The 23,845-nt window shown below is 52.0% G+C and overlaps 1 protein-coding gene across 1 annotated transcript; it reads right to left on the reverse strand.

The window, feature by feature from the left end:
* Positions 1 to 1,096: 1,096 nt before the first annotated feature.
* Positions 1,097 to 23,745, reverse strand: Ighmbp2 (immunoglobulin mu DNA binding protein 2). The gene is made up of 15 exons (NM_031586.2): positions 23,660 to 23,745; positions 22,451 to 22,620; positions 20,551 to 20,740; positions 20,290 to 20,387; positions 17,432 to 17,595; positions 14,637 to 14,837; positions 13,203 to 13,350; positions 11,111 to 11,285; positions 7,947 to 8,129; positions 7,582 to 7,700; positions 6,920 to 7,014; positions 5,997 to 6,120; positions 4,463 to 5,302; positions 1,842 to 2,011; positions 1,097 to 1,500 (listed from the first exon to the last, which is right to left on the reverse strand). The coding sequence occupies exons 1-15, from the start codon at positions 23,743 to 23,745 to the stop codon at positions 1,297 to 1,299; spliced, it is 2,967 nt and encodes a 988-aa protein (NP_113774.2). The 3' UTR covers positions 1,097 to 1,296.
* Between the last annotated feature and the right edge of the window lie 100 nt (positions 23,746 to 23,845).

The following is a 23,845-nucleotide window of genomic DNA, read 5'->3' on the forward strand; positions in this document are numbered from 1 at the left end:
AACTGGGTGAGTGGGTGAGTACTGGGGCTAGCTTTAGAACATAGATGACTGTACTGCCTAGAAGTCCCTGGGCCTGGGAGACTCAACAGCATCTGCACCATCGAGAAGTCCCGCTGGGGGACATATAGGTAGTTGCCCCACCAGCCAACTGTTTGCCTCTTAACCAACGACAGGAGGGGAGGGGCTTTTGGACACTTTTGGCAGGGGACTGTTAAGGAACCCAGTCTCCTGACGTCTTATGCACACATTACAGCTGCTCTGATTCATGTCTCCACTGTAATGTCCAACCTACAGGACACAGCCACACAACAGAGGGCAAGGATGATCCTGCTCTGGCAACGGCAGAGAGGTCAAGGTATGTAGTCACTTGGGGGGACAGTAGTGTGACTGTAGCTTGAACAGGCTCCCAGAGGGGAGCCTCAGGTCTAGCCAGGGAAGCTGTGCTTCCAGGTGCTCGGATAAAATGACCCCTAGGGAGAGCAGGTGAAGCTCTGTCCACCATGGAGCCTGGCTCCACCAGGAAACGTCCCACTTGGCCAGTCTTGGTCTCCCTGCAGCCTGGTTAATGCCCAGTTACATGGTATCCAACTTCCCAATCTACAGCTCTATCCTCCTTTCCTGCCCATGGATCATGCTCTCTCCCCAGCAATGGCTATAACTGTCCACGCTGCCGGGCTGGGTCCACCATCACCAGTGGATGCCCTGGGGAGGTGCTACCTCTGCCCAGTCACAGCATGTGCAGGGAGACATCTGGGCCAGAAGTAAAGGTACTCACCTCTGACACAAGCAAACATCCACTATGTGCACACTTTAATTTGCAAATAATTTATATTATTTTGGAACAAGAGCCTGAGGCTAAAATGCATCTGTCAAAGTTCCTATGAACAACTGGTACAGAACGCTGGAGAGGGTGCAGTCTCTGTGAGGGTGAGCGGTGTGGTGCCCTGGAAGGACTCCTTCCCACCAGTCACTAAGCAGCAGAGGCCAGGCAATCACAGGCTAGGAGCCTTCTGACCCAGGAATAGGCATTCCCGCATCCTTAGACCACACAATGCATGCCCACTGTGTCACTGCAGAAGAAAGGATAAAGGTGGCCATGGCTAGCTGGCCATGCAAGGCACTCACAGCGTTAATGAGACCTGGCCGGTCAAGGCAGTTACTCTGATGGTAACTAGGCTTGTCTCCTTGCCATGAGAGAGTTAGGGACACACTAGCTCGAGTAGAGAAATAGCCAGTGTAGGACTGTGTCCCCACCTGCTGACTCTTGCCCACACAGCCCTCCCCGAGGGTGTGGCCTCACGTCCCCCTCTCCTTCTCCTTCTTCTTGCTTGTCCTCTGGCTGCTGAGCTCGCCCAGCTTCTTGTCCAGTTTCCTCTGCAGCTGGGCCCTCTTGGCTGGGTCCAGGGCCCTGTCCTTGGTCCCACTGCCTGCGTAGAGTACTCCTTCCCGGCTAATCCTCTGCCGGGCATGGGCACGAGCCTTTTCACCACAGCCATGGATCTGAAAGAACACGAGAGCCAGGGTGGGCTGTGGGCAAAGGAGGCTGCAGCCTGCTGAGCTGCATCAAAGGGGCCACCTAAAGCTGGCGCAAGGCCGTGGACCTGCCCTTCTGCCCTCCCCAGGTCTGTCTTTCACAGCTGCCCAGGGAGGGGCCTGCAGGATAGACAGACCTCCTCTACCCTGAGTGCCCACTGCTGTGGTGTCCCTCAGCAAAGGTGTACTCGATTTCCTTGAGCCCAAGTGTTCCCATGAGAACATGATCACTATCTGCTTTGACTTTTACAGTCTGGCTACTCCTCCCCCACCACGTGATGCTCACGTCATCCAGAAGGAGCCCTCACCTCGGGCAGATGGTGGCTGAGGCAATAGCGGCGGCTACAGTGCATGCAGAACTGGCCCAGCGTGGTGGTGCTGGCCGAGCACTTGGTGAAGCTACAGGTGTTGTCAGCCTTCACCACAGCTGACACTAGGGCATCGAAGTCCTCCTCAGAGGGCAGAGCCATGGCTGGGCCTGGGGAGGAGGGAGGCAGTGCTCAGCAAGAGAGAGGACAAAGACCAGACAGTACAGACAGTGGGATGCTCTGCCTCCAGAGTCCCCCGTGGGATTCATCAGCAGCCCAAGGTGCCAGGCTCCTCACTAAACTGACAGCCTGCCCACCCCACTGCCCACCTCACAGCCCAGTCCTGAGTGAGGAGAACAGGCTGCCGAGTACCTCCAAAGGCATACGCTTTCATCCAGAGAGCCTTCTTGGGGCTCCTGTGACCCCCAAATGCGAAAACAGAACTCAGGTCAGATATCAGTACCACCAGGGGCCCTGGCAGAAGCCCCTCAGGCTCTCATCCAGGGGCAGGAAGTGCTTGACAGTGAAGCACTTAAATTGGGGGTGTTCAGGGATCAGGATGGGATCGTGAAAAATTCAGCAACTATGAAAGGCTCCAACACATACAACAGGCAAAAATCTATTAATAAACAAATGTGTGCTGTGTGACACCCTTCTGAAGCCTCTGAGCTAAACACACAACACACATGCTCAGCACTGCCCCAAGTCACTCCTCAAGTTGCTGCCTCTGCTGAGATCCTAGCCACTGTGTCACAAGCTGGTTGTCTCAGTCCTCACAGATACTAGACAGTAGGACACTGCTGCCCAGCATGCCTCAGGATTTATCATTTCATACACGGAGGGTGTGTTGTGTTAGACTGGATGCAAATTCATTCTTATTTTTGTATACATATTATTCTGTATATCAAAGAACTTCTAAAACAAATTTTTATGACTTGTTAGTAAACATTTGACTTGCATCATTATATATCTACATGCTCTGAGTCACGTAAAACTTTCTCAGGTGACGGCAGGGGATTGGCTCACTGGATAAGAGCCATTCCTCCAAGCCTGAGACCTGAGGGTGATTTGTACAATGAAGAATAGTGACTCCCACAAGTTTTCCTTTGATCCATGTGCGCTGTGGCACATGCAGCCATGCATACACAGTATCTTAATGTAAAAATGTTTACCAGCGATGGATGGAGTGAGTGTCAGTGTTTAAGAAACCTCATTTCTGCCATAAAGAACACTCAGGAGTAGAGAAACAGCAACGCACAGTGCAGCTCCAAAAAGCACACATGTGCAAACACAGGACAGAGAATACTGGGAGGAGCCACACAGGTACCCACATAGGCAGGCCCCCATCTGCCATGGCTCCATATACCTCCCTCCATACTGGTAGGTGCTGTGGTATCCAAATATGCTAGGGTCAGGTGATCACTGACTGACACTGCATCAAGGTCTCCCAGAAGCCCCTGCACCTGTGTCCATCTACAACTGACTCTACTGGCTCCATGTCCTTCACATACTCGTGTTCACTCTCTTACCGCCCCCCCATGCCCATCCCCTGTGCCCACTGATCTATCCCTACCCCTTCCCCGACGACTGTGTAAAGGGGAAACTGAAGCCACCCAGTCACTGGCTCCTGCCACAGTCTAAGTAGAACCTTGTTGCTCAGAGGGCCTTGGGGAATGTGCATCTCACACATTCTGGCAGCACCCTCAGTGAGCATGCTCAGGAAATAAGAACCAGGAAAAGTGGTCAGAGCAGATAGAGTGTGAAGGGGCCTACCCAACTCTCCTGCATTCAACTGATCACTCCTGCCAGCCATCAATCCATGGCTAGGGCCCTGGAGAGCGCTGGCCAAGCAGAGTCTATCACAGGTATGGCCACCGGGCCTCTCAGCTGCAGAGCAGGGCATTGACAAAGCCCTGACTTTTGCGGAACAGGTGAGGTCCTGGGGAGTCTGAAAGATGGTATCCTGAGGTGACCTCAGAGTAGGTGGGGCTCCCAGACCACTTAGGCCTTGTGGCAGGCTCGCCAAGGGACAACTGCAGTGGTTTTCCATCTGAAGTAGGGGTCATCCCCATTCAGAGTTCCTCCCTTCAGTGCCTGGCAGGAGGGCAGCAAAGTGTCAACTTGCTCTCCAGAACACAGTCTGGCTACAGGAACCATTGCATGAGTGCCATGGCATGCATGGAGGAGTGCCACACCCCTGAGAGCTGGCTCTGAAGCTGAGGGGTGGGGGTCACACAGGGGTACAAGCACAGTGCAGGCAGAATACAGAGCATGCAGTCCACCTTGGCCCTGGCACGGGGCAGAATGGTGTGTTAAGCAAGCTTACAACCCTGAGCGCCTGTGCCTGTGCCTGGTCAGAACCCGCCTGCTCCACAGGAACTAACTGCCTCCCTTCCCCACAGGAAAAGCACTAGTAAACTGCCAGGCCTTGTCTCTGCCTGCCCCTGCAGGGCTCTGGGGACAAATAGGTGACCTGCCTGTAACTGCCCCAGGAAGGCCAGGCCAGGGAGATAAGAGCCATGGGAAAAGCAAAATCCATGAGGTCAAGGGAGTCTGCCTCCTGAAGGGCAGGGGACAGGAACCACAGAGCACCATGTGCTTGAGAGAAGGTGTAGCTTTACCTTTCGGTTCTTTTTTCTTTTTCTTCTGTGGAGCCTTCTGTGGCCTCGAACCCCCGCCCAGCTGAGACTGGGCCTGGCAGCCTTGCTGTCGCTGCAGCCTCTCCAGGTGAAGTGCCTTCAGATCCAGCTGTGTGGAGCCATGTGGCTGTCCTACAGGCTGCTCTACCTGAGGCTCAGGCTCAGCCTGTGCAGGGCTGGGCGGTGAGGGAGGTTGTGGGGTTGCACTGCCAGAACCAGCAGGGCTCCTCCTGCTCACTGTGATGTGCCGTGCCTTCCCCTCCCCGGTGCTGTCATGCTTCAGCCCGAACTCCTCAGCTAATTGGTGGACTCGAAGTCTGTCATGGGAGCTCAGGGATGTGGGAAACTCCAACTGGGCCTCCTTGCTAGCCACGAACTCCTCAATCATAGCCCTAAAGTGCTCTGTCCGGTCTGTGCCTCCAGTTCGGTCAGAGCCATTTGCTTTGGAGCTGTGCTGGGGCTGGACTTGAGAGCCTAGGGGCTTCTCACTTGGCTTCCTGCGGCTGTGTCCAGTGGCTGCTCTGGCCTCTTGTCTACTCTCCTGAGCACTGGCAGGCTTTCTGACTGAGGTGGTGGGGCACTTGGGTTTGGGGGCACAACTGTGGCTCCGGGAGCCCTCATGGGTATAGTTCTCAGGGACGATGTCATCCAGGTACTCAAAGGCTGTGCGTACCTCCCCATGCTCTGTGAAATAATCCACCAAGGTCTTCAAAAAGGCGTGGTTGTTGACAGTGTGGGAATCACAGATGACCGCCACATGCCGCCTAGCACGGGTGACAGCAACATTGATCCGCCTGTCCTCAGCCAGAAAACCAACTTCACCTGAGGAAAAGCCAGAGGGGAAAGAGGCAGAGATTCAAGGCAGGGAACAGAGTGCCTGTTCAGAAACAGTCAGGACCGGTCATACCATCAGTCATGGCAGCCTGCAGCCGCACTGCCTGAGTGTGTGTAGCACTGGCTCTGATGTGTGCCCACTGCAGACCAGTGCAGCTCCACAGTCAGCACTGCCTAGCATGTCCAGCCTCCTCCCCACGCCTGGACTCAAGAGCAGCTGCTATGGACACAGTACAGAACTCTGCCAAGCCAAAGCCACTCCTCTCCTTACCCATCTCCAGCCTGCTTCCAAGGTCCCTCAGCAAGGTCACTGACTAGTGCCTGATACAGTTTTCTCGATGCATGGCAAGCCATGGGCCACTCAAAAATCATGTCTCAAGGCTAAAAGACAGGCTCTAGGACATGGGGGCAGTGGCGGGGGTCAGGGGGTTCTTTTGCCTGGACAGGGTGACTAAGTCACTTGGGGCCCACCATGTCGAAGCCTGCATCCCTAGACTCCTGCTCCCTGGCCAGACTGAGTCTATTCTATTTGCTAAACTCATGCCCTCCCTCCCCTGACACTAAGATGAGAAGCTCTGTTCATGAGTCCTCCCAGGATGCTGCCCACGTCTCTGCAGACCCTGAGGGTCAGTACCATGCTCCTTGGTCCTGTGCTCAAACAGGGACTGTGTGCGCTACATACCTTTCCTGTTGGACCTGACAAAGGTCAGGATCACAGCCTCCTTCTCTCGGCCTTGAAAGCCGTCAACAGACTTGATCTCCAGCTCAGGGTGCTTGTTAGAGAGGCTCTGTCTGAGCAGATCCACCTGAAACAGAAAGCAGGGCCAAGATGTCATCAGCAAGTCAGGGGACTGCAAGATCTGTCATGCCTGGGAGCCCTGCCCTGTAGGAATGGCTACTGTGAGTAATTTCAGGGACTACAACAGCAGCAAGCTGCCCTGAGGCTTGTAGCATTTCCTCTTCTCAGCCTGGGAGTAGGCGTGCTGACCGTGAGCATATGGAAGTCTCCTGAGTGTGCAGCATCAGAGGGCTTAGCCTCTGCCCTGAGCTCACGTAAACCACAGGGCCAAGAGGCATAGTACTGACCCTCAGGGTCAGCAGAGCCTGGGCAGGCGGGCAGCATCCTGGGAGGACACGGGAACAGAGCAGCGTAAACTGAGCTGGGGACCTCGTACACTAGGGACAGGGTGCTGAAAGGGTGGTAGCACTCTCTGTGCATTACGGCATCTCTTTGCCTCTGACAGCCTCATGTATGATGCTGGTGACCAGAATCTGAGGACCTTGAACTATGCAGGCAACACGGTTCTCCTACTAAACCAGATGGGGGCAGGGACACAACTTGGGCCTGGCTGATCCATCAGTACAGTCTCTATGCCATCTGGGAATGCTGGTCTGAAACAGTGGGGGGCCAGGCTGAGGTTAGGCTGTTAGCAATGTGAGGTAAAGAAACACAGATGATCTCTTTGGTATCCTCTGGACCCTAGACCTGGTCACAATGAGGTCCACTGTAGCCCTGGACTTTGTAGCCAACAAACTTCCCTATCCTTTCAGCCTCTAGTAGGCTGAGTCCAAGGATACAAAGAAACAAAAGGGGATCCCTCACACCTGAAGGTTGTAGGGTGCGATGACGGCAATGTCACCAGCCTGGACCCCAGCATCCACCAGAGCCTGGATGTGCAAAGTGACGAGGCGAACTTCACCTGGGGAGGAGAGAGGATAGCATTCAGCGGTGCCATACTGTGCAGCCTGTTACTGAGCTGTGGGAAACACTTTCTGCCTGTTGTGAGCAGATCTTATGCTGGGCCAAGGGCCGGGAGCATCCTGAGAGGAAACCAGCTGACCAGAGGGTCACCAGGCTGGCAGAGACGCTTCATAGGACCTGGGAACTGCTGGCTTAGAGAGCCTCAACCTAAGATGGACCAAGCAGTGGGGTTGGTGTTCAGGAGTATGAGAAAGGGCCCAGCCCCGGAGCCCAGGCATCACTTGGGCCCCTGGAGGAGCAAACAGATGCTGCCCTGGCCCTGGAGTCCAGCTCCAAGCCCTCAGTTCACCAGGAGCCTGTCCTCATCTCTGCCACCCAGTGCCTCCCTACAGCACGGGCCTGGGGTGACTTGTCCTATTTTACTTTTAAACGTATTTTTATTTTTATGTAGACATGTGTGTTTCTGTGTGTTTCTTAACTGCTGAGGCACCGTTTCCAGCCCACGGAGTGACTTGTTGTAAAAATCAGTCTGAGAAGGACCAGGGACTCTTGGCTCACAACTCACCGGGGTTTCCCTTGGACTGGCTGTCTTCCTCCTCCAGCTCCAGCAGCCCGCAGCCAGCTGTGTCTATGAGCAGCAGAGGGACACTCGTCTCCTCTGTGTCAGCCACACCTGGGAGGTCCCTGGCATAGGGATGGGTGGAATGTAAGACTGACTTCCTTCACAAAAGTACCAGTCCTCCCATCAAAACCACACAAGGGCAGTCAGATGGGTGCAGCTCCCAGCTCCCAGGAGGGCCCAGGCAGCTATCCAGAAAGTGGTTCTCAGAGCCTCTGCAATCCCAAACCCTTAAGAGGACACAGGGCCACCTGGGGCTGGAGCCAGGCTGTGCAGAAAGATGGAGGGAAGCAAGAGGCTAGGCCACTCACTTCAGAAGGTGTCCTGCCACAGAGGGATGGGCAGTGAGCTGTCCGTGGTACATGGCTTCCGAGGCCCAGCGCGTGATGGCCTGGTGCATTCGGTACTGGACCGCCAGCATCCTTACCACAGCAGCACCATGCTTCTCTGCCAGACGCTCCATCAGGCTGCGGGACAGCCCAGCCAGTGCTGCCCTGGGTCCAAAAAGGGAAAAGAAAAGAGTGCTGAGGCCAGATGTGACACTGGAAGGGAGGGAAATGGTCCACATGATGGATGGGAAAGCTGGGCCGAGCTGCAGCATAACCACCGGAACCTAAGAACACAGCCATTCCTTTCAGACAGCAGGACTTGGCAGATGGCAAAGGCACAAGAGAGAGACATTTGAGGATACTTTGCTGCTTAGAAGATGGGAGAAGAAACAGGAGCCACCATCTGCAGTGGCCTTGAAAGGCAGGTAAGTCAGACACAGAGTCTCCCTGAAGCCTTCAGACCACCAGGCGGCTCCATTTAGAACCAAGGCCCCAGCACTGCACACCACGAGCCTACGTTGTTTCTAAGATAGGAAGATGTTTCCTGGTAACAGGGAAATATGCCAGGACCCAGCCCTCAGGAGCTCGTGAATTCAATGGCACCTTCAGCTACACAGTGAGTGCAAGGCCAGCCTGTGCTACTTGAGACCCTGTAATCAAACCCAAATGTGTTCCAGTGGGTAGCAGTCACCAGTACAGCGGCCGACTCAGCTGAGACCACCCCAGGTCCACACTGTCCAGGGATGGGTGCAGTCATTCTCTACAGCGGAACGTCTCCACCTCATCCAAAGGAGAGTGAGGCCTGAGGGTCCAAGGCTACCCACCCACGGAGCCACCAGCACAGCACCTCTCTCCACGCTGAAATGTCCAAGTCTATGTAAAGCACCCCCATTCCATCTCAGAGTACCCCTGAGATCTTATGAGATCCTTCAGGTTGGGACTCGACTGATTCTTTGTAAGTATTTTTAGTGCACAGCGGTTTTGCCTGCACTTACGTTGCTTTTGTATCCCACGTGTGCTTACAGAGGCCAGAAGAGAGCGTTGGGTCCTCTGGCCCTGGAGTTACAGACTTATGGGTGCTGGGAAGCAAATCGGGGCCCTCTGGAAGAGCAGCCAGTGCTCTTTAACCGCTAAGCCCTGGGATTCAATTGATTCTTAAGGACCTCTGTCACCAAAGTAACTAAGGCCAAAGGCAGGACACACCATGCCTGTCACACCCCTACAAACCTAGAAGTGTATAGCACAGCCACTGATATCACCCAACTTTCCCAAGGGACACACATGGTCCATCTTTGCACAGGCACAGCCCATGCTCCTCCCACCGCTTCCTAGAGGATGGAGCCATCCGTTGTCCCACTTTGAGAAACATTCCCTTGGAGAAGTCACCAGGCACATACCATGAGCCTTGGTACTCCTGCTCAGAGGCTTGCCGTTCCCATCAGGGCTTTCATGCTACCCGTCCTTCTCTGGACACATACAGAAAAGAAACAATTTCAAATGCAACAGAAACCAGATCAAAGTCTCTTCTGCTGCAAGGAGGCCAGAAGCAAGGCTGGGGGCCCTAGCTGCCGGAGGTGTCTGATCGTGGTGACTTTGTGTCAGGCCTTGCATTCAGGCCCACAGTGGGCTCTCTACATGGGAAGATAATCACAGGACACTGTCAGGGAGTGATTTAAGCTGAGAGAAACGATGTGAACCTCAAAAAGGGACTGAGGGTACCCACTGAGCAGAGTGGGCACAGGAAACTCCACAGAGGGCCATCTGAATGGAGGGTAGGGCTATCCACCTCAGGAGAGCAGTGGTTCAGACAAAGGGAACTGCTCAAGTTGGTCTGTTGCTATGTATGATAATGCTAATACTGGTCCCCAAACTCTGGTTGCCTCAGGGACAAGAAACTCCTCATGTACACCAAGTGATACCGTGTAAACCTGCTCCTTAATTTAAAACTATTGGTTGAATAAAGATGCCTACAATGTAGAGCTGGGAAAAAGAGAGGTAGATGGTGTGTGTTATGGTTGGTATATGTTTGTCCAGGGAGTGAAACTATTAAAAGATGTGGCCTGTTGGAGTAGGTGTGGCCTTGTTGGAGTAGGTTTGTCACTGTGGGTGTGTGGCTAGAAGACCCTCACCATAGTTGCCTGGAAGCCAGTACTCTGCTAGCTGCCTTCAGATGAAGATGTAGAACTCTTAGTTCCTCCTGCACCATGCCAGCCTGGATGCTGCCATGTTCCTGCCTTGATGAAAATGGACTGAACCTCTGAATCTGTAAGCCAGCCCCAACTCAATGTTGTTCTTATAAGAGTTGCCTTGGTCATGATGTCTGTTCAGAGCAGTAAAACCCTAACTAAGATAGATGGAGTTTCGGTTCCTGGGCTTGGTGTCTGAGGCAGGACCATGAGGACAAGACAAAGAAGGTAGAGAGAGGAGAAGATGCCATGGGGTAAGGGACCATGAAAACTGGCCATAAGAGCTATCCAACTGGAGCTGAGAGCAGCCCAGGCAGAACATGGCAAGTCATATCTCAGAGCTACTGACCAGGAAGTAGACAAAATAGCTGAGATATTCGCTATCTGCCCAGCTCTAGTTCCATTATTATAACTATAAAAGGTTTGTGTCTTTTACCTGGGAACTGAATGGTCTAAGGTGGGGTAGAAGCCCCCAATGATATTCAACACAAACTACAGCAGGGAACAGTGAGGCAGGGGCACACTGAGACCTGAGGAGGCCACCGTGGCCAGACAGTGAGTGGAAGACCTGGAAGGCGATGTGAAGGCTGGCCACAGAGGTCCTGTTGAAGGAGCCTAACAGCCACACTGCAGAGCCCAGGGCAAGCTGGGAGTTAAATGCCGCAGGCCAGCCCAGAGCAGTTGTCCTAGCTCCACCACCAAGCCGGCCCACCCTCCCCAGGCTCTCAAAGCACCGAGTCTCTGGTAAGCACACAGACAACCCAGCTCCACCCTGGGACCTGAACCAGAGATGAGAGTGGCACAGGCCCCACCCTCGCACAGCACGCAGCCCATTGGCTCAGCTGTGTGGACACAAAGTTCAGCAGAGAAGAGATGCACTTGAGAGCCACTGACAGGGGCAGTCTCTGTGGGACAGGAGACAGTGTGGAGAGCCAGCAGAGCAGCAGGCCAGTGTCTTACTTGTGAGAGACAGTGGTGGGTGGCAGCTGTTTGTGGTCTCCAGCTAGGATGCACTTAGGGGCCTTCAGCAGGGGAATCCAGCAGCTGGCTTCTAGGGCCTGGGCGCACTCGTCCACCACCACCACATCAAAGTAGTCCTCAGGCAGCAGCTTCAGGGGGCCATCAGTAGATGCACCTGGTAGGAAAGGAAACCAAGCTGGCTCCCTCATTTCTGCTTCAAAACCCAGCCTTACACTAAATCTACTACACAGAAGGTCGTGGGGAAGGCTTAATGGACAAGGGAGCTTGTGGTCACCCATAACGACCTGAGTTCAAGCCCCGGGGCCCACATGCTGGAAGAAGAGAACTAACTTCTACAAGCTGTCCTCTGACCTCTATAGATGTCCACCCACACAAAGTGCATAAGAAAATATCCTGGTTTGCATTTCAACTAAAATTTACAAGGGAGATAGAAAACCAAGTCCTAGCAGACAATGAAATGGAGAACGCACGGCCATATGAAGATGCTTGGCGGTGTGCGGCCGCGATCTTAGCGCTTGTAAAGTAAAGGCAGAGCGACAAGGAATCAGGGGCATCTTCTGATGCAAATCCAGTCTGAGGCAGCCTGAAGCCTCATGAGACCCAGTCTCAGAAAGGGGCAAAACAAACAAACAAACAAACAAACAAACAAACAAACAGAAACCCTGGGGGCTGGAGAGATGGTTCAGGAGTACTGCGCTTGCAGAGGACCTGAGTTCAATTCCCGGCACCCAGGTAAAGTGGCTCACAACCATCGGTAACTCCAGTTCCAGAGGATCAGATATATTTGACCTCCATCGGCACCTGCACTCATGTGCACATATTTAATTAAAGTAAATCTTTAAAAAAAAATCTAACAAGCAAAACACAAATAATCCCAAAACAAATGAATGAGACCACATCCTCATGATGGTGAACTGTGTCCCCGATCAAGGAGACAGAACCTAACATGACATTCACAGAGATTCAAAGCAAGAGCTGAGCGCCTGGAGAAGCACAAGGTTGTACACCTGCCCTCCAATACTGTTGCTCTGAAAGTGACTGAGCGTACAGACAGGGTACAAGCACCCTGGTATGACAGACACTCACAGCAGCCCACCAGCATCAGAGCTCCCATTCCCATGGAGTTCACACAGAACATTCTGGAAGACTGGAGAAGCAAGTCTCAACAGACCGGTCAAGTCAAGGCATCACGTGGAACTGTAAATGCTACGCATGGAGCCAAGCTGAAAGCCATATCAGAAAGGCAGCACACAGGAATCCCCAGATATTTGGAAAGCACAAAACACTGCTAAGTAACTGGGTCAAAACAGAAACCAAGCCTTCACGACATCCCCTCTCCACAACCACAAAGCAAATCATCCCTTTGAAACGAATGAAAACCAAGACGTACAACTTAGGAGATGCCAGAAAACAAGCTAAATGCCCATGTCAGAAAGGGAGGAAGGATGTGATGGCACACACTTATAATCCCAGCATTCAAGACACTGAGGCAGGAGGATCACTTGGAGTTTGGGGTCAGTCTGAGCTATAGAGTAAGTTCCAGGCCAGGCCAGGTTACAGAGTGAGCCCTTGGGCTGCCTTTTCAAAATACATCAGTGAGAGGGGTAGAGAAGATGGCTCAGTGGGTAAGAACACTTGTTCATAAGCATAAGGACCAGAGTTCAACTCTCCAGTGCCCACGTAAAAGGCAAGGAGGGGCTCCACAGGTACACTGTCAGGGGTAGAGGCAGGAGCACTCCTGGGCTTGCTGGCCACCAGCCTAGCTCTGGTTCAGTGGAAACCCTGTCTTAGAAACACAATGCAAAAAATGCAGTAAAGCAGGCCTCCTGATATCTTCCTCTGGCCTCTTCCTCTGCATGAGCACATATACTCCTGTGAACATGCACACATCATACACAAATGTGCATACACCACACAAAACAAGAGAGGACACCCAGAATAGCCCCGTGTCTGTGAAAGACAAGACTCCCTTCAAAGTGAATCCCAGCCTGGAGGCCAAGTTCCGGGAAGAGCAGCAGCCACTGCAAAGGTCATGGCCAAGGCTGTGCTGGCAGGAGGGCTACACTCTCACCTGTGTTGGTGGCTAGAACCACATCTGCTGCACTGAGGCTCTGAACTATGGCTGCTTCTTCCCTTTCCTTCAGTTCCTTCCTTAGCAGCTTAATTTCATTTCGAAAATTACTTTTTTCTCTCTTATCTTGGGTCTTTTTGTTCTTGCCCTAGGAGAAAAATCTCTAATTACTCCAACAAGACACACTTCTTTTACAGCACGCTGTTCTCTGGCAGTCGGTGATGCAGCTCAGCACAGTCCTGAGACAGCACTAAACGGCAGAATCATTGCGAAGGAAGCACACAGCTGCCTAAGGGCCTCACACCCCACCTGACACAGGGGCTGGAAGGGACAGTCACTATAACTGTGACCATGAGCAACAGACAGTTGGTGCTCCAGACAACAAAGTCCCAGCCAGGACTCGGGTGGAAACTTAGAGAGTCTGAGCTCACTGCTATCTATGTGGGTAGGGGTGATGCGGTACACTGTCTGAGCCCCAAGCAGCACACAGCCTTGTTCCCAGCTCCATGCACACCATCTGCCCCAGTTGACACCTAGATCTGCATCATGTAGCCTCCACTCTCCCAAAGAGCTGGTGGACTCCTGTCCCTGGCATCCTCTCTGCTACCCTCATTCCACCGTGCTGACACAGAGGAGCACAGGGAGAGACAGCGGAACTACTGACGGGAGAGCACAGTCCAGCTCAGGAGAGCAGGGGAAAGTCGGACAGGTACGTGAACTAGAGATCCAGTTTATAAGCACTACCCTCTGGAATTGAGCCACTTAGCCTGGAGCCACCCCACCTTGTTCTGCAAGGCCTGGTGTCCTGGTATGGAGGTAAAATGGGCCGATGATTCTAGAAGGGACTAGTATTTTCCTGAGTGTTGCCAGGACCGGCCAGCCCACCTGTAGTGCTGGGGAGGCACCGAGGAAATGTTTGCTTCCTTCCAGTGCTGGAGATAAAAGCTAGGGGTGTGCACACACCCGAATACGTTCTGCCCTCAGAACACTTCTTCAGGAGAATTTCTCACCGACTCCACACTCCTATAGCAGCTGCTAAGTGCCCAGTGCAATTCCCCACCCACAGCAAGCAGGACAAACTAAAGGAGGCTCCAGTTCGTTTCAGGGAGCCAAGACCGTTCTTAAACTCACTTTGCAACCCAGGATGATCTTGAACTTCTGGTCCCTCCAGCCTCTGCCTCCCAAGTGCTAGGACAACAGGTCTGAGCCACCATGCTCAATTTTATGTGTTGCTGGGGCTGAAGCCAGGGCCTTGTGCTGGCTAGGAAGCCATAGCACCTGAGTCACACCCACAGCCCTGGATTATAAAGGACTAAGCATCAAACAGAGGCAGAAGATAATCAGGAGGAACATGGGCAGCACAGAGCATGCACTCCTGAAAGACTAAAGCTCAGACAACCCTACGCCCAGGGACACTGGCTCCATGATACCTACAAAGACCTGGTCAATGTCCCTTCTGATGTCAGCAACAATCTGGGCATTGTCACTGCGTGCTAGCACTGCGTCCAGTGAGTGCTGCTGAACGGACTCCAGGAGGCGGGCAGGGTGACCCAGGCGAAGAATCTGCTTCTTGCACAGAGCCAGACGCTCCACCAGGTTGTCCACAGCGATGTTGGAGGGAGCACAGCATAGAACCTGGGGAAGCACATAATGAGGCTTCTAGCAACTTCTTTCCTAATTAAATCACTTACCAGAATATTAAACAAAACAATAACCCTTAAAGGACAGAGTGAACACTGGTAAGGTGACAGAGCCTACGGTGCATGGCACTCAACCCAGGCCACATCCCAGTAACCAGAACCCAGAGATCCACAGCGTATGCATCTCCCAAACACTGGATGCTGCCAGCTGACCTGTGATGGCACAGGGGACTCCAAAAGCCACGAGTGCAATGGCTTATACCTGTGACCCCTGGCGTTCAGGAGGCTGAGGTAGGGAGGTCAGTACAGGTTCAAAGCCAGCCTGGACTACACAGTGAGGAAAGACAGAGTGAGGTAGTGACAGGGTGGCGGGGGCGGGAGGAGAAAAGAAAGGGAAAAGGGGAGAAAAGAGGGAAAGAGAGACAGGCAGATGAGTGTGGAAGTGAGGGAGAGGGGAAGAGAGGGAAGGAGAGATTGAGGGTAAATTCAAGTAGAGGAACACAAGGGAAGCCAGGGAGATTTCCAGCCCTGATTTTGGCCAACATTAACCCATTTCCTTTTACCAGCTCGTCTCCCAGTGTTTTGGTTAAATGGCCAGCACAGCCCCAAGTTCAGTCACAGTTGACTGTGTCTTGTCAAGCTTTGGCAAGCCTTTTCTAGGCAAGCGGCCCTCCCCAGCAGCAGGTGATTTGGGGGAAGAGACCCTATAGCCAATGGTGTGGGTCCCCCACTCCCACTTTTGGAATTGGCAACCTATGGAACACACCTCACTAGTAACTTCTGGATTCTACACCTTATCTTTTCTTCCTTGTGCAGGGTAAGCAATGTTGCGTCGTATTTTGAAATTGTAGCCAATCTATGGGAAGTGTGGAGACCCACTCTGTGAGGTCAAGAGAAACCTGTTGGGTACTAATGGCCCCTGACAGGGACCTGAGAGCTGGTACCCTCAGGACATTTTAGAAACCTTCCCAGTATCATGATCTAGGATAAGACATCTCATCCTGAGGTGAGGAAGTGTGTCCAAAAACAGGAGCACCACCCACAAGGCTAACTCCAGCATTCTAAAGTCAGCTCCTGGTGCATAAGCAACAGCTCTGGGTGCCCCTGCCTTTTCTATGCACTGTAGGCTGCCATGGGCAAGGCAACGGCTGAGCATGTGTTTCTCTCCTCAGTGCCAACAAGATTAATAAACCCTTTTTGCTTTTTAAAAAAAAATCCGCTCTTCCTCTTGCTCCCTCTTTCTCTTTCTTGCTGTTCTGCTCTGTCTCTTCTCTCCCCATTCCCCTTCCCTGGCTCATGGCTGGCCCCTCCTCTTCTCCTCTCCTCTCCTCTCCTCTCCTCTCCTCTCCTCTCCTCTCCTCTCCTCTTCTCTCTCTCTCTCTCTCTCTCTCTCTCTCTCTCTCTCTCTCTCTCCCCTACCCTCTTAACTCCCCTCCCCATACCCTGAATAAACTCTAGTCTATACTTAAAAAAAAAAAAAAAAAGGCACCACTATGTAACCAGGGCCCAGGGCATTGCCTACAGCACCAACCATCTTGTCTGACAAGACAAGGGCTCTCTCTGATGGCCTCCATCTTGCTTTTGTAACTGTACATGCAGAGTGCAGTCCCCAACAACCCGATGTGTTCTGCTGCTCAGTAGTCCCAGTGAGCCCCTGTGATACCAGTGCACCAGCCTCACTGCACAGTGAGCTGGAGGGCACGAGTGAAAACCATCACATCTGCTCCCATCAAGAAGCCAGCTTTGTCTGCTGCTTCAAATACCTACAAAGGCACTCTGGTGGAAGCACTTGTGGGCACAGACCGTGACAAGTCTCCCTGCGGCTCTGAGGAGAAGCAGCTCTGCCAATCACCCTCTGGCTCATGTAGTCGCTGCTGCATACCCAGGCACAGCTGTTGCCTGGTTACCTTGTCTACACAGTGAGTCCATGGGTCCCCAGCACTCAGATCACTGTGGGGTTACTATGTACACAGGAATGCCTGGAGGATCACGGTGCCCCATACTGATGTGGGTGAACAGTAGCATGCAATGGAGCTCCATGCCTCAGAGAGGCGGGAGGGCACAAGTGGTGCATGTGTATCTTGTGGTTTAACTTGCACATCTGATTAACTGTAGTCCCACCACCTGCCTTGACCTGCTTCAGGCTTTTCAAAGGGCCCTGGTCAATTCCACGGCATTACTGTGAACCGAGACTCAGAGCAAGAATACAGCCAATCAGGGTTGGGGATTTAGCTCAGTGGTAGAGCACTTGCCTAGCAAGTGCAAGGCCCTGGGTTCGGTCCCCAACTCCAAAAAAAAAAAAAAAAAAGAAAAAAAGAAAAAAAGAATACAGCTAATCGTGAAAATTGAGGGAGCCTGGCCAACAACAAAGGCTGAGCAATCCTCAGGGCTCCCACGCCTTCCCCTGGCATCCAGATAGCTGTTCCCATTGTGAGGCTAACTGCAGAGGACAGCAGCTCAACACTCAGTCTGCAAACATCCTGTGCCAGCCTGACACAAGACGAACGTGCTGGGCTGGGGGGCCTGCCAAGTGAGAGCACGACAGCCCAGGATGCAGGACTGGAGAAGGAGGCTAGGCCCTCTGCCTACCTTTAAGCCTTGCTTCACAGCTTGAAGGATTATTTCCACCACAGTTGTGGTTTTCCCAGTGCCAGGAGGCCCATGGATGATGGCAACTTCTTTCTGCGCCAGCGCAAAAGACACAGCTTCTTTCTGGGAAGGGTCCAGGGTCGTGTTGTAGAAAGTGAGCGGGGCTGTGGGAGAAGCGCCATGGTCAGCAGTCAGGAATAAGGAGTGCACAGAGCAGGCTGGACCTCAGGCTAAGATGCACAGCACGGAGTTGCTGTTTTACCATTCTTTGAGACACGATACAACTTGGCTAGTCTGTAGACCAGGCTGGCCTCAAACTCAGAGACCCACCTGACTCTGCCTCCCAAGATCTGAATGAAACTGAAGGTGTGCTTGTTGTTTGTTTGTTTGTTTAAACGAAGTCTCGTATAGCCTAGGCTAGCCTCAAACTCTCTTAAGAGCTGAAGATGACCCTGACATTCTGATTTCCTGCCTCCACGGCACTGGGATTACAGGCTACACCACCATACCAGGGTTAGCGGTGCTAGGGATGGAATCCAGTCCTTCATTTGTGCTAAGTGAACTCTAACAAATGAGCTACAGTTCTGAGCCCTAATCTTCAAAGCAAGAGCTCTCCAGGGGCAGAGAGCAGTGCCCAGCCTGCTGTTCGGTTCCCTCATTTTATGATCAAAGATGCATTCTTAAAAGTCATCTGTTGTGCATACATGCATGTGTGCGTCGTGTGTGTGTGTGTGTGTGTGTGTGTGTGTGTGTGTGTGTGTGTGTATGTGTGTGTGAGAGAGAGAGAGAATATCCTTATGGAAGTCAGGGGAAAACACTAGCTTGAGACAAGGTCTGCTGTTCACCACTGTGTAGGCCAGGTCAGCTGGCCTGTGAGCTTCCAGAAATTCTATCTTTCCCTCCATCTCATGTAGGAGTGATACAATTACACCCAGAAAGGTCACTTGGGTTCTGGGGATCTGAACTCAGGTTCTCGCACTTACACACCAGGCGCTCCAGCCCTAATGACCTCTTCTGCCCAGCTCCGTCCTAGTGTCCACCCAGAGGCACCCAGCAGAAGACAAGTGCACTGAGCTCTTAGGAAAAGGGTGCTGACCTGGACTTGTGAGGCAACAAGCCTGCAAACCATCGTAAGAGAAGACGAGGGACAAAGTGTGGGCTATCAAATCTCAAGGTTCTGGCACATTCTACAGCACACACCATGTTAACTAGACAACAGCTACAATCAGGACACAGTAGCCCTTTCAGGTAGACAATATGTTTCTGAGGCAGGCATGGTGACACATGTCTATAATCCTGTACTCAGGAGTTCAAGGTCATTCCTAGCCATGTAGATTGAGACTAAGACCAGCCTGGGCTACACAAAACCTAGCCTTTCTTTCTTTCTTTCTTCTTCCTTTTTTTTTCCCCTGACAGTGTTTCTCTGTGTAGCCCTGGGTGTCCTGAAACTCACTCTGTAAACCAATATGGCCTGGAACTCAGAGCTCTGCCTGCCTCTACCTGAGTGCTGGGATTAAAGAAGGCCTGTGCTACCACTGCCTGCCCACAAAAAAAGGTAAGAGTATCACTTCAAAAGTGTGGAGTGGGGGTGGGGGATTTAGCTCAGTGGTAGAGCGCTTGCCTAGGAAGCGCAAGGCCCTGGGTTCGGTCCCCAGCTCCGAAAAAAAAGAACCAAAAAAAAAAAAAAAAAAAAAAGTGTGGAGTGGTGTGGAGCTGAAGAGATGGCTCATGGGTTAAAGTGCTTGTCACACAGGTATGAGAACCTGTGTTTGGGTCTCTAGCTGGGCCCAGTGAAGTGCATCTATAGTCGCTGGGACTCACTGGCCAGTCAGCCCAGCTAGTTAGCGAGCTCCAAGTCCAGGGAGAGACCCTGTCTCAAAAATAAGCCAGAGGGCTGGAGAGGTGGCTTAGTGGTTAAGAGCACTGATTGCTCTTCCAGAGGTCCTGAGTTCAATTCCCAGCAACCACATGGTGGCTCACAACCATCTGTAATGGGATCTGATGCCCTCTTCTGGTGTGTCTGAAGACAGTGATAGTGTACTTATATATAGCCAAAAAAAAAAAAAAAAAAAAAAAGCTGGAGTTTCCAGATGGCTCAGTGGGTAGGTTGCTGTCACTCAAGCCTACAATCTATGTTCAATCTCTAGAACCCATGTAAAGCAAGAAAGAGAGAACCAACTCACAGAGCTGTTCTCTGATCTCTGCGTGCACACAACACACACAGTAGTAGTAAACAGATAAAAGACAGAGCGGAGGGACTGAGGAAGAAACTCACTACCAACCTCTGGCCCATAACCACAGGTGTACACATGTGTAAGTACACTCACACAAACACATTACACATATATGACATAGACACACACACAGTGTGTTGGTGTACACTTATAGCCCAGCACTTGGGAGACAGAGGCAGGAGGATCAGAAGTCGAAGGCCAGCCTCAGCTGAATAGCAAGTTCTGCATGAACTTCTTCAGTACCGAGTCCAGAGAATATGGCCTAAAGCCTAGAGTCACTCAGAAAGCACGTCTTAAGATGTCGAGAGATTTCAAACTTAACGTAAACCCTTGCTAAAACAGACCAAGGTCACACTGTCCTCCATCATTTCAGGTAGGAAGAAGTTAAAGCTGGAGAGATGTCTCGGGTTAAGAACACGCACTGTTCTTGCAGAGAACCCATGATGGGTTCCCAGCATGTATGTTGGGCAGTTCATGACCACCTCTACCTCCACCTGCAGATGATCCAATGGCCCCTTCTGATGTACCCCAAGAAATGTACTCATGCAGATGCACCACACACGCGCACACACACACACACACACACACACACACACAAATAAAAATAAAATTAGAAATCCTCACGTATTTCAGTGGCAGGACTGGGGGTGGAGCCACCCAACAGGACATCAATGAGCGAGGATGCTGGCCCAGAATGGTACTTCTTCAGTGTCAGCAGAGCTCTATGAGGAACCAGAGCCAAAATGAGGAGCTCTTTGGGACACCATCACCTGAGAGCACCCAGCACCTCCTTAGCAGATAGGCCTCTCCCTCCCTCAACACAAGTAATGGTGGCCACAAGTCCCATCCAAGGAAAAGGCTTTGGTTTCAGTCAGGAACTCTCACTTTTTCAGGCGTTTGTAGGTGACGTCATTGGCAAGCTTCAGCAGTCTGTAGGTATTTTCTCGGTCCAGGTTCAACTGGAAATCATGGGACTCATCAAAGGCCACTATGACCGATTTTTGGGTGATGCGGGTCAGGACCCCAGTGGCCAGTTGGCTGCTTTCATTAGTATCATACAGACCCACGATATCACCTGTAAAAACGAACCCAGCTAACTATTATGGTATGTGATCATTTCCAGTATATTTCAAATTATCATGCGTCCATTTATTTAATCTGTGTGTTATGGTGCACATGTATGGGTCAGAAGACAACTTGTGGCAACTGTTCCCTCCATGTGGATCCTGGGTACTGTATTCAGGTTGTCAATCAAGCCTGGTGACAAGCACGTTTTCTCCCTGAAGCTAACTCATATGTACGGTATGAGTTTCACCTGTGCCTTGAATCTCCCCGACTCAAGAAAAACAAAAGGATAGGACAGGAATGCTCCTGGGGCAGAAGCTGAGCTGCGTGTCAGGGTCCCCACAATCCACTCTGTGAAGGCTCCCTCATCTCAAGAAGGCTACTTCTGAGTGACGACTGAGCCTTGAGACTGTCCTTCAGTCTTGATTTGGTCAGGCCAGGTTCCTGTTTCCACCAGCACCCGTCATTCTCACACTGCAGTCACTCCACACGAGTTCGGAGAAGACACTGTGCATCCTCCATCCTGCTCCCTCACACCTGACAGCCGCAGGCCCTCTGGCTCCCATTTGCCCAGGGTGCAGACCGAACGTAGCTCCTTTAATAAGGTTAAGACATCAAGTTCTCCTTGGTCTGACACCCGCCAGCAGCTTCTCTTATCCCACTCCCCTCGTCTGAAAACTGAAAACTGGTGGGACAAGGGTCTATGATGTCAACGTAATCAAAAGCTGCCACTCAAAACAGACTGCCACAGGCAGTACTGCTGGCTCGCAGTGTTCAGGGCTGAGGCCAACTTATATACCTTGTGTGTGGTCAAAAAGCCCCAGAGTGCAGTGCAATGGCCAGAGTGCTTGCTCAGCATGCCAGAGGCCTTGGGCTCTATCCCAGGCACTGCAAGGAGAAAGCTGCCAAACCGGGCAACCAAAAAGCAGTGTATTAGCAGCCAGATGTAGGGCTGGGGATTTAGCTCAGTGGTAGAGCGCTTACCTAGGAAGCGCAAGGCCCTGGGTTCGGTCCCCAGCTCCGAAAAAAAGAACCAAAAAAAAAAAAAAAAAAAAGAAAAGCAGCCAGATGTGGTAGTGCATACTTGCCATCCCAGAACTCAACAGGCAGAGACAGAAAGCTCACTGCAACTTCTAGTGCAGCCTGGTCTACATAGGAAGTTCCAGATGGGGCTGGAGAGATGGCTCAGTGGTTAAGAGCACTGACTGCTCTTCCAGAAGTTCTGAGTTCAAATCCTAGCAATGACATGGTGGCTCATCTGTAACAAGATCTGATGCCCTCTTCTGGTGTGTCTAAAGACAGCTACTGTGTGTGTGTGTGTGTGTGTGTGTGTGTGTGTGTGTGTGTGTGTGTGTAAAATATATCTTAAAAAAAAAAAGTTCCAGATGGACCAGAGCTATACAATTAGTCACATTCCTGTCTCCAAAAACCAACAAAAAGTCAGGTATGCTGGTGTAGACCTATAATCCCAGCACCTGGAAGGTAGTGACAGGAAGATTAGGAATTCAAGGCTCCAAGTCATCGTCTGCCAACACAGGAAATTTCAGACCCTGACTCAAAACAACAACAAAACAGGCCATGCTGACCATCAGATTTGTACATAGAAGGTTTTTACTGCAGAGCCTCAGACCATCTGGGTCAGTCCTTCAGCCCTTGAGAGAGCACAAGCCCTCATCTGACCACCAGCAATGGTCAATACAAAACTATACCGAACACCTACCAGAGGTGAAGCTGTTGCTGGGAAGCACCACTGCAGGCCCAAACTTCCTGGGCTCAAAGGTGACCAGCCGCTGTCCATACAACCCAGTGCGCTGGCCCGATACCTGAAGCTTCAGCAAACACACCCCTCGGCTCTGAAGCTCTTTCAGAGAACTGTGTTCCTGCCAGGACCTAGAAGACACCAAGGATAGTGGCTTCACTGCTTGTGCCTGCACAGGCGGGAAAGGAGTTCTGCTTACAGGCATCAGGTATGCATGCCCCAGAGGAACTCCGGATCTGCTCTGCTCCAGTCCAACCTCTCCCACAGCTCCCAGGACAGGTACTGCCTAACTTGCTCCAGGTCAGCCAACTGAGTCTTATCGTGTCTCTTTGCCATCTGTCATCAAGTCTTTTGGGGGCCCTCCCATTACACCTGACTCCCTCTCTACTTCTTACCACCAACACTCTAACTGTGGTTCAAGGCCCTAGTCTGACTTGAAGCAGATCCCTTCACTCTCACAGCAAGCATGTGGTGTGGGAATCACATGCCTTCACAGAGAGTATAGGAAATTTTAGTGCATAATCTCATAGTCACACAGCCCAAGCAGCAAAAACTCTCACTTATCATGACTGACAGACTCTCAACTAATCAATGGTTGCAGGTGTAATCATACAGACTGGCTTCAAGTCCTGCCTCCACATGGGTTACCCTGGGCCAGTTACTTCACCAGCCTTTGTCTATCCTTAGGGAAATACATCCCAGGGATTGCACTGTGGGATACAGAAGTGGTGGCTCTGTCTGTTGCAGGCTGTAGATATTCCCCTGAAAGACGATGGCTCTTCAGAAATGTTCAGCCACCATACATAACACAGGCTTCATTGACTTTCCTTTAGGAGGCTGTTCAGACAGACAGACAGACAGACAGACAGACAGACAGACACACACACACACACACACACACACACACACACACACACACACGAGTGGGGTGGGTTTCACTTCAGGATCTCCTATAGCCCGGGTTGACTTCAAACTGACTACGTAGGCAAAGATGACCTTGAACTCCCAATCCTTTTGCCTCGACGCCCCGAAGTGACGACGCTATGCGGTCTTGCAGTCTTCTCCAAGGGCCGACTCCGTGTGCTGCCCATTGACCCAGCGAATACTAGCCGGCTCCAGGCGGTGACTAAGGAGAGCTACAGAGACCCTGGGACCCGCGGCCAAACCTACCTGCGCTCCTCCACCTCGGCGTCCCGCTCTAGCTCCAACAGCTGTAGCTGCTGGGCCACAAAACTCTCCACGGTGGACGAGTCCATCTGCTCCGTGGTGCAGCCCCTGACTGATGCTTCCTGCTCGGCCATTGGGACCCGTGTTCCTGTCGGACCGCGTTCCCCACCGGACCATAGTCCGCAAAGG

The sequence above is a fragment of the Rattus norvegicus genome, chromosome 1, assembly GCF_036323735.1.
Source record: "Rattus norvegicus strain BN/NHsdMcwi chromosome 1, GRCr8, whole genome shotgun sequence".
NCBI classification, from domain to species: domain Eukaryota; kingdom Metazoa; phylum Chordata; class Mammalia; order Rodentia; family Muridae; genus Rattus; species Rattus norvegicus.

Excerpts from the sequence above, each read along its gene's own strand:
- Ighmbp2 (NM_031586.2), bottom strand. The coding sequence starts at position 23,745 with ATGGACTCGTCCACCGTGGAGAGTTTTGTGGCCCAGCAGCTACAGCTG. Across the intron at positions 11,286-13,202 it reads GGTTCTAGCCACCAACACAG|GTGCATCTACTGATGGCCCC; the intron begins GTGAGAGTGTAG and ends CTTTCCTACCAG. Across the intron at positions 7,015-7,581 it reads CCAGTCCAAGGGAAACCCCG|GTGAAGTTCGCCTCGTCACT; the intron begins GTGAGTTGTGAG and ends TCTCCTCCCCAG.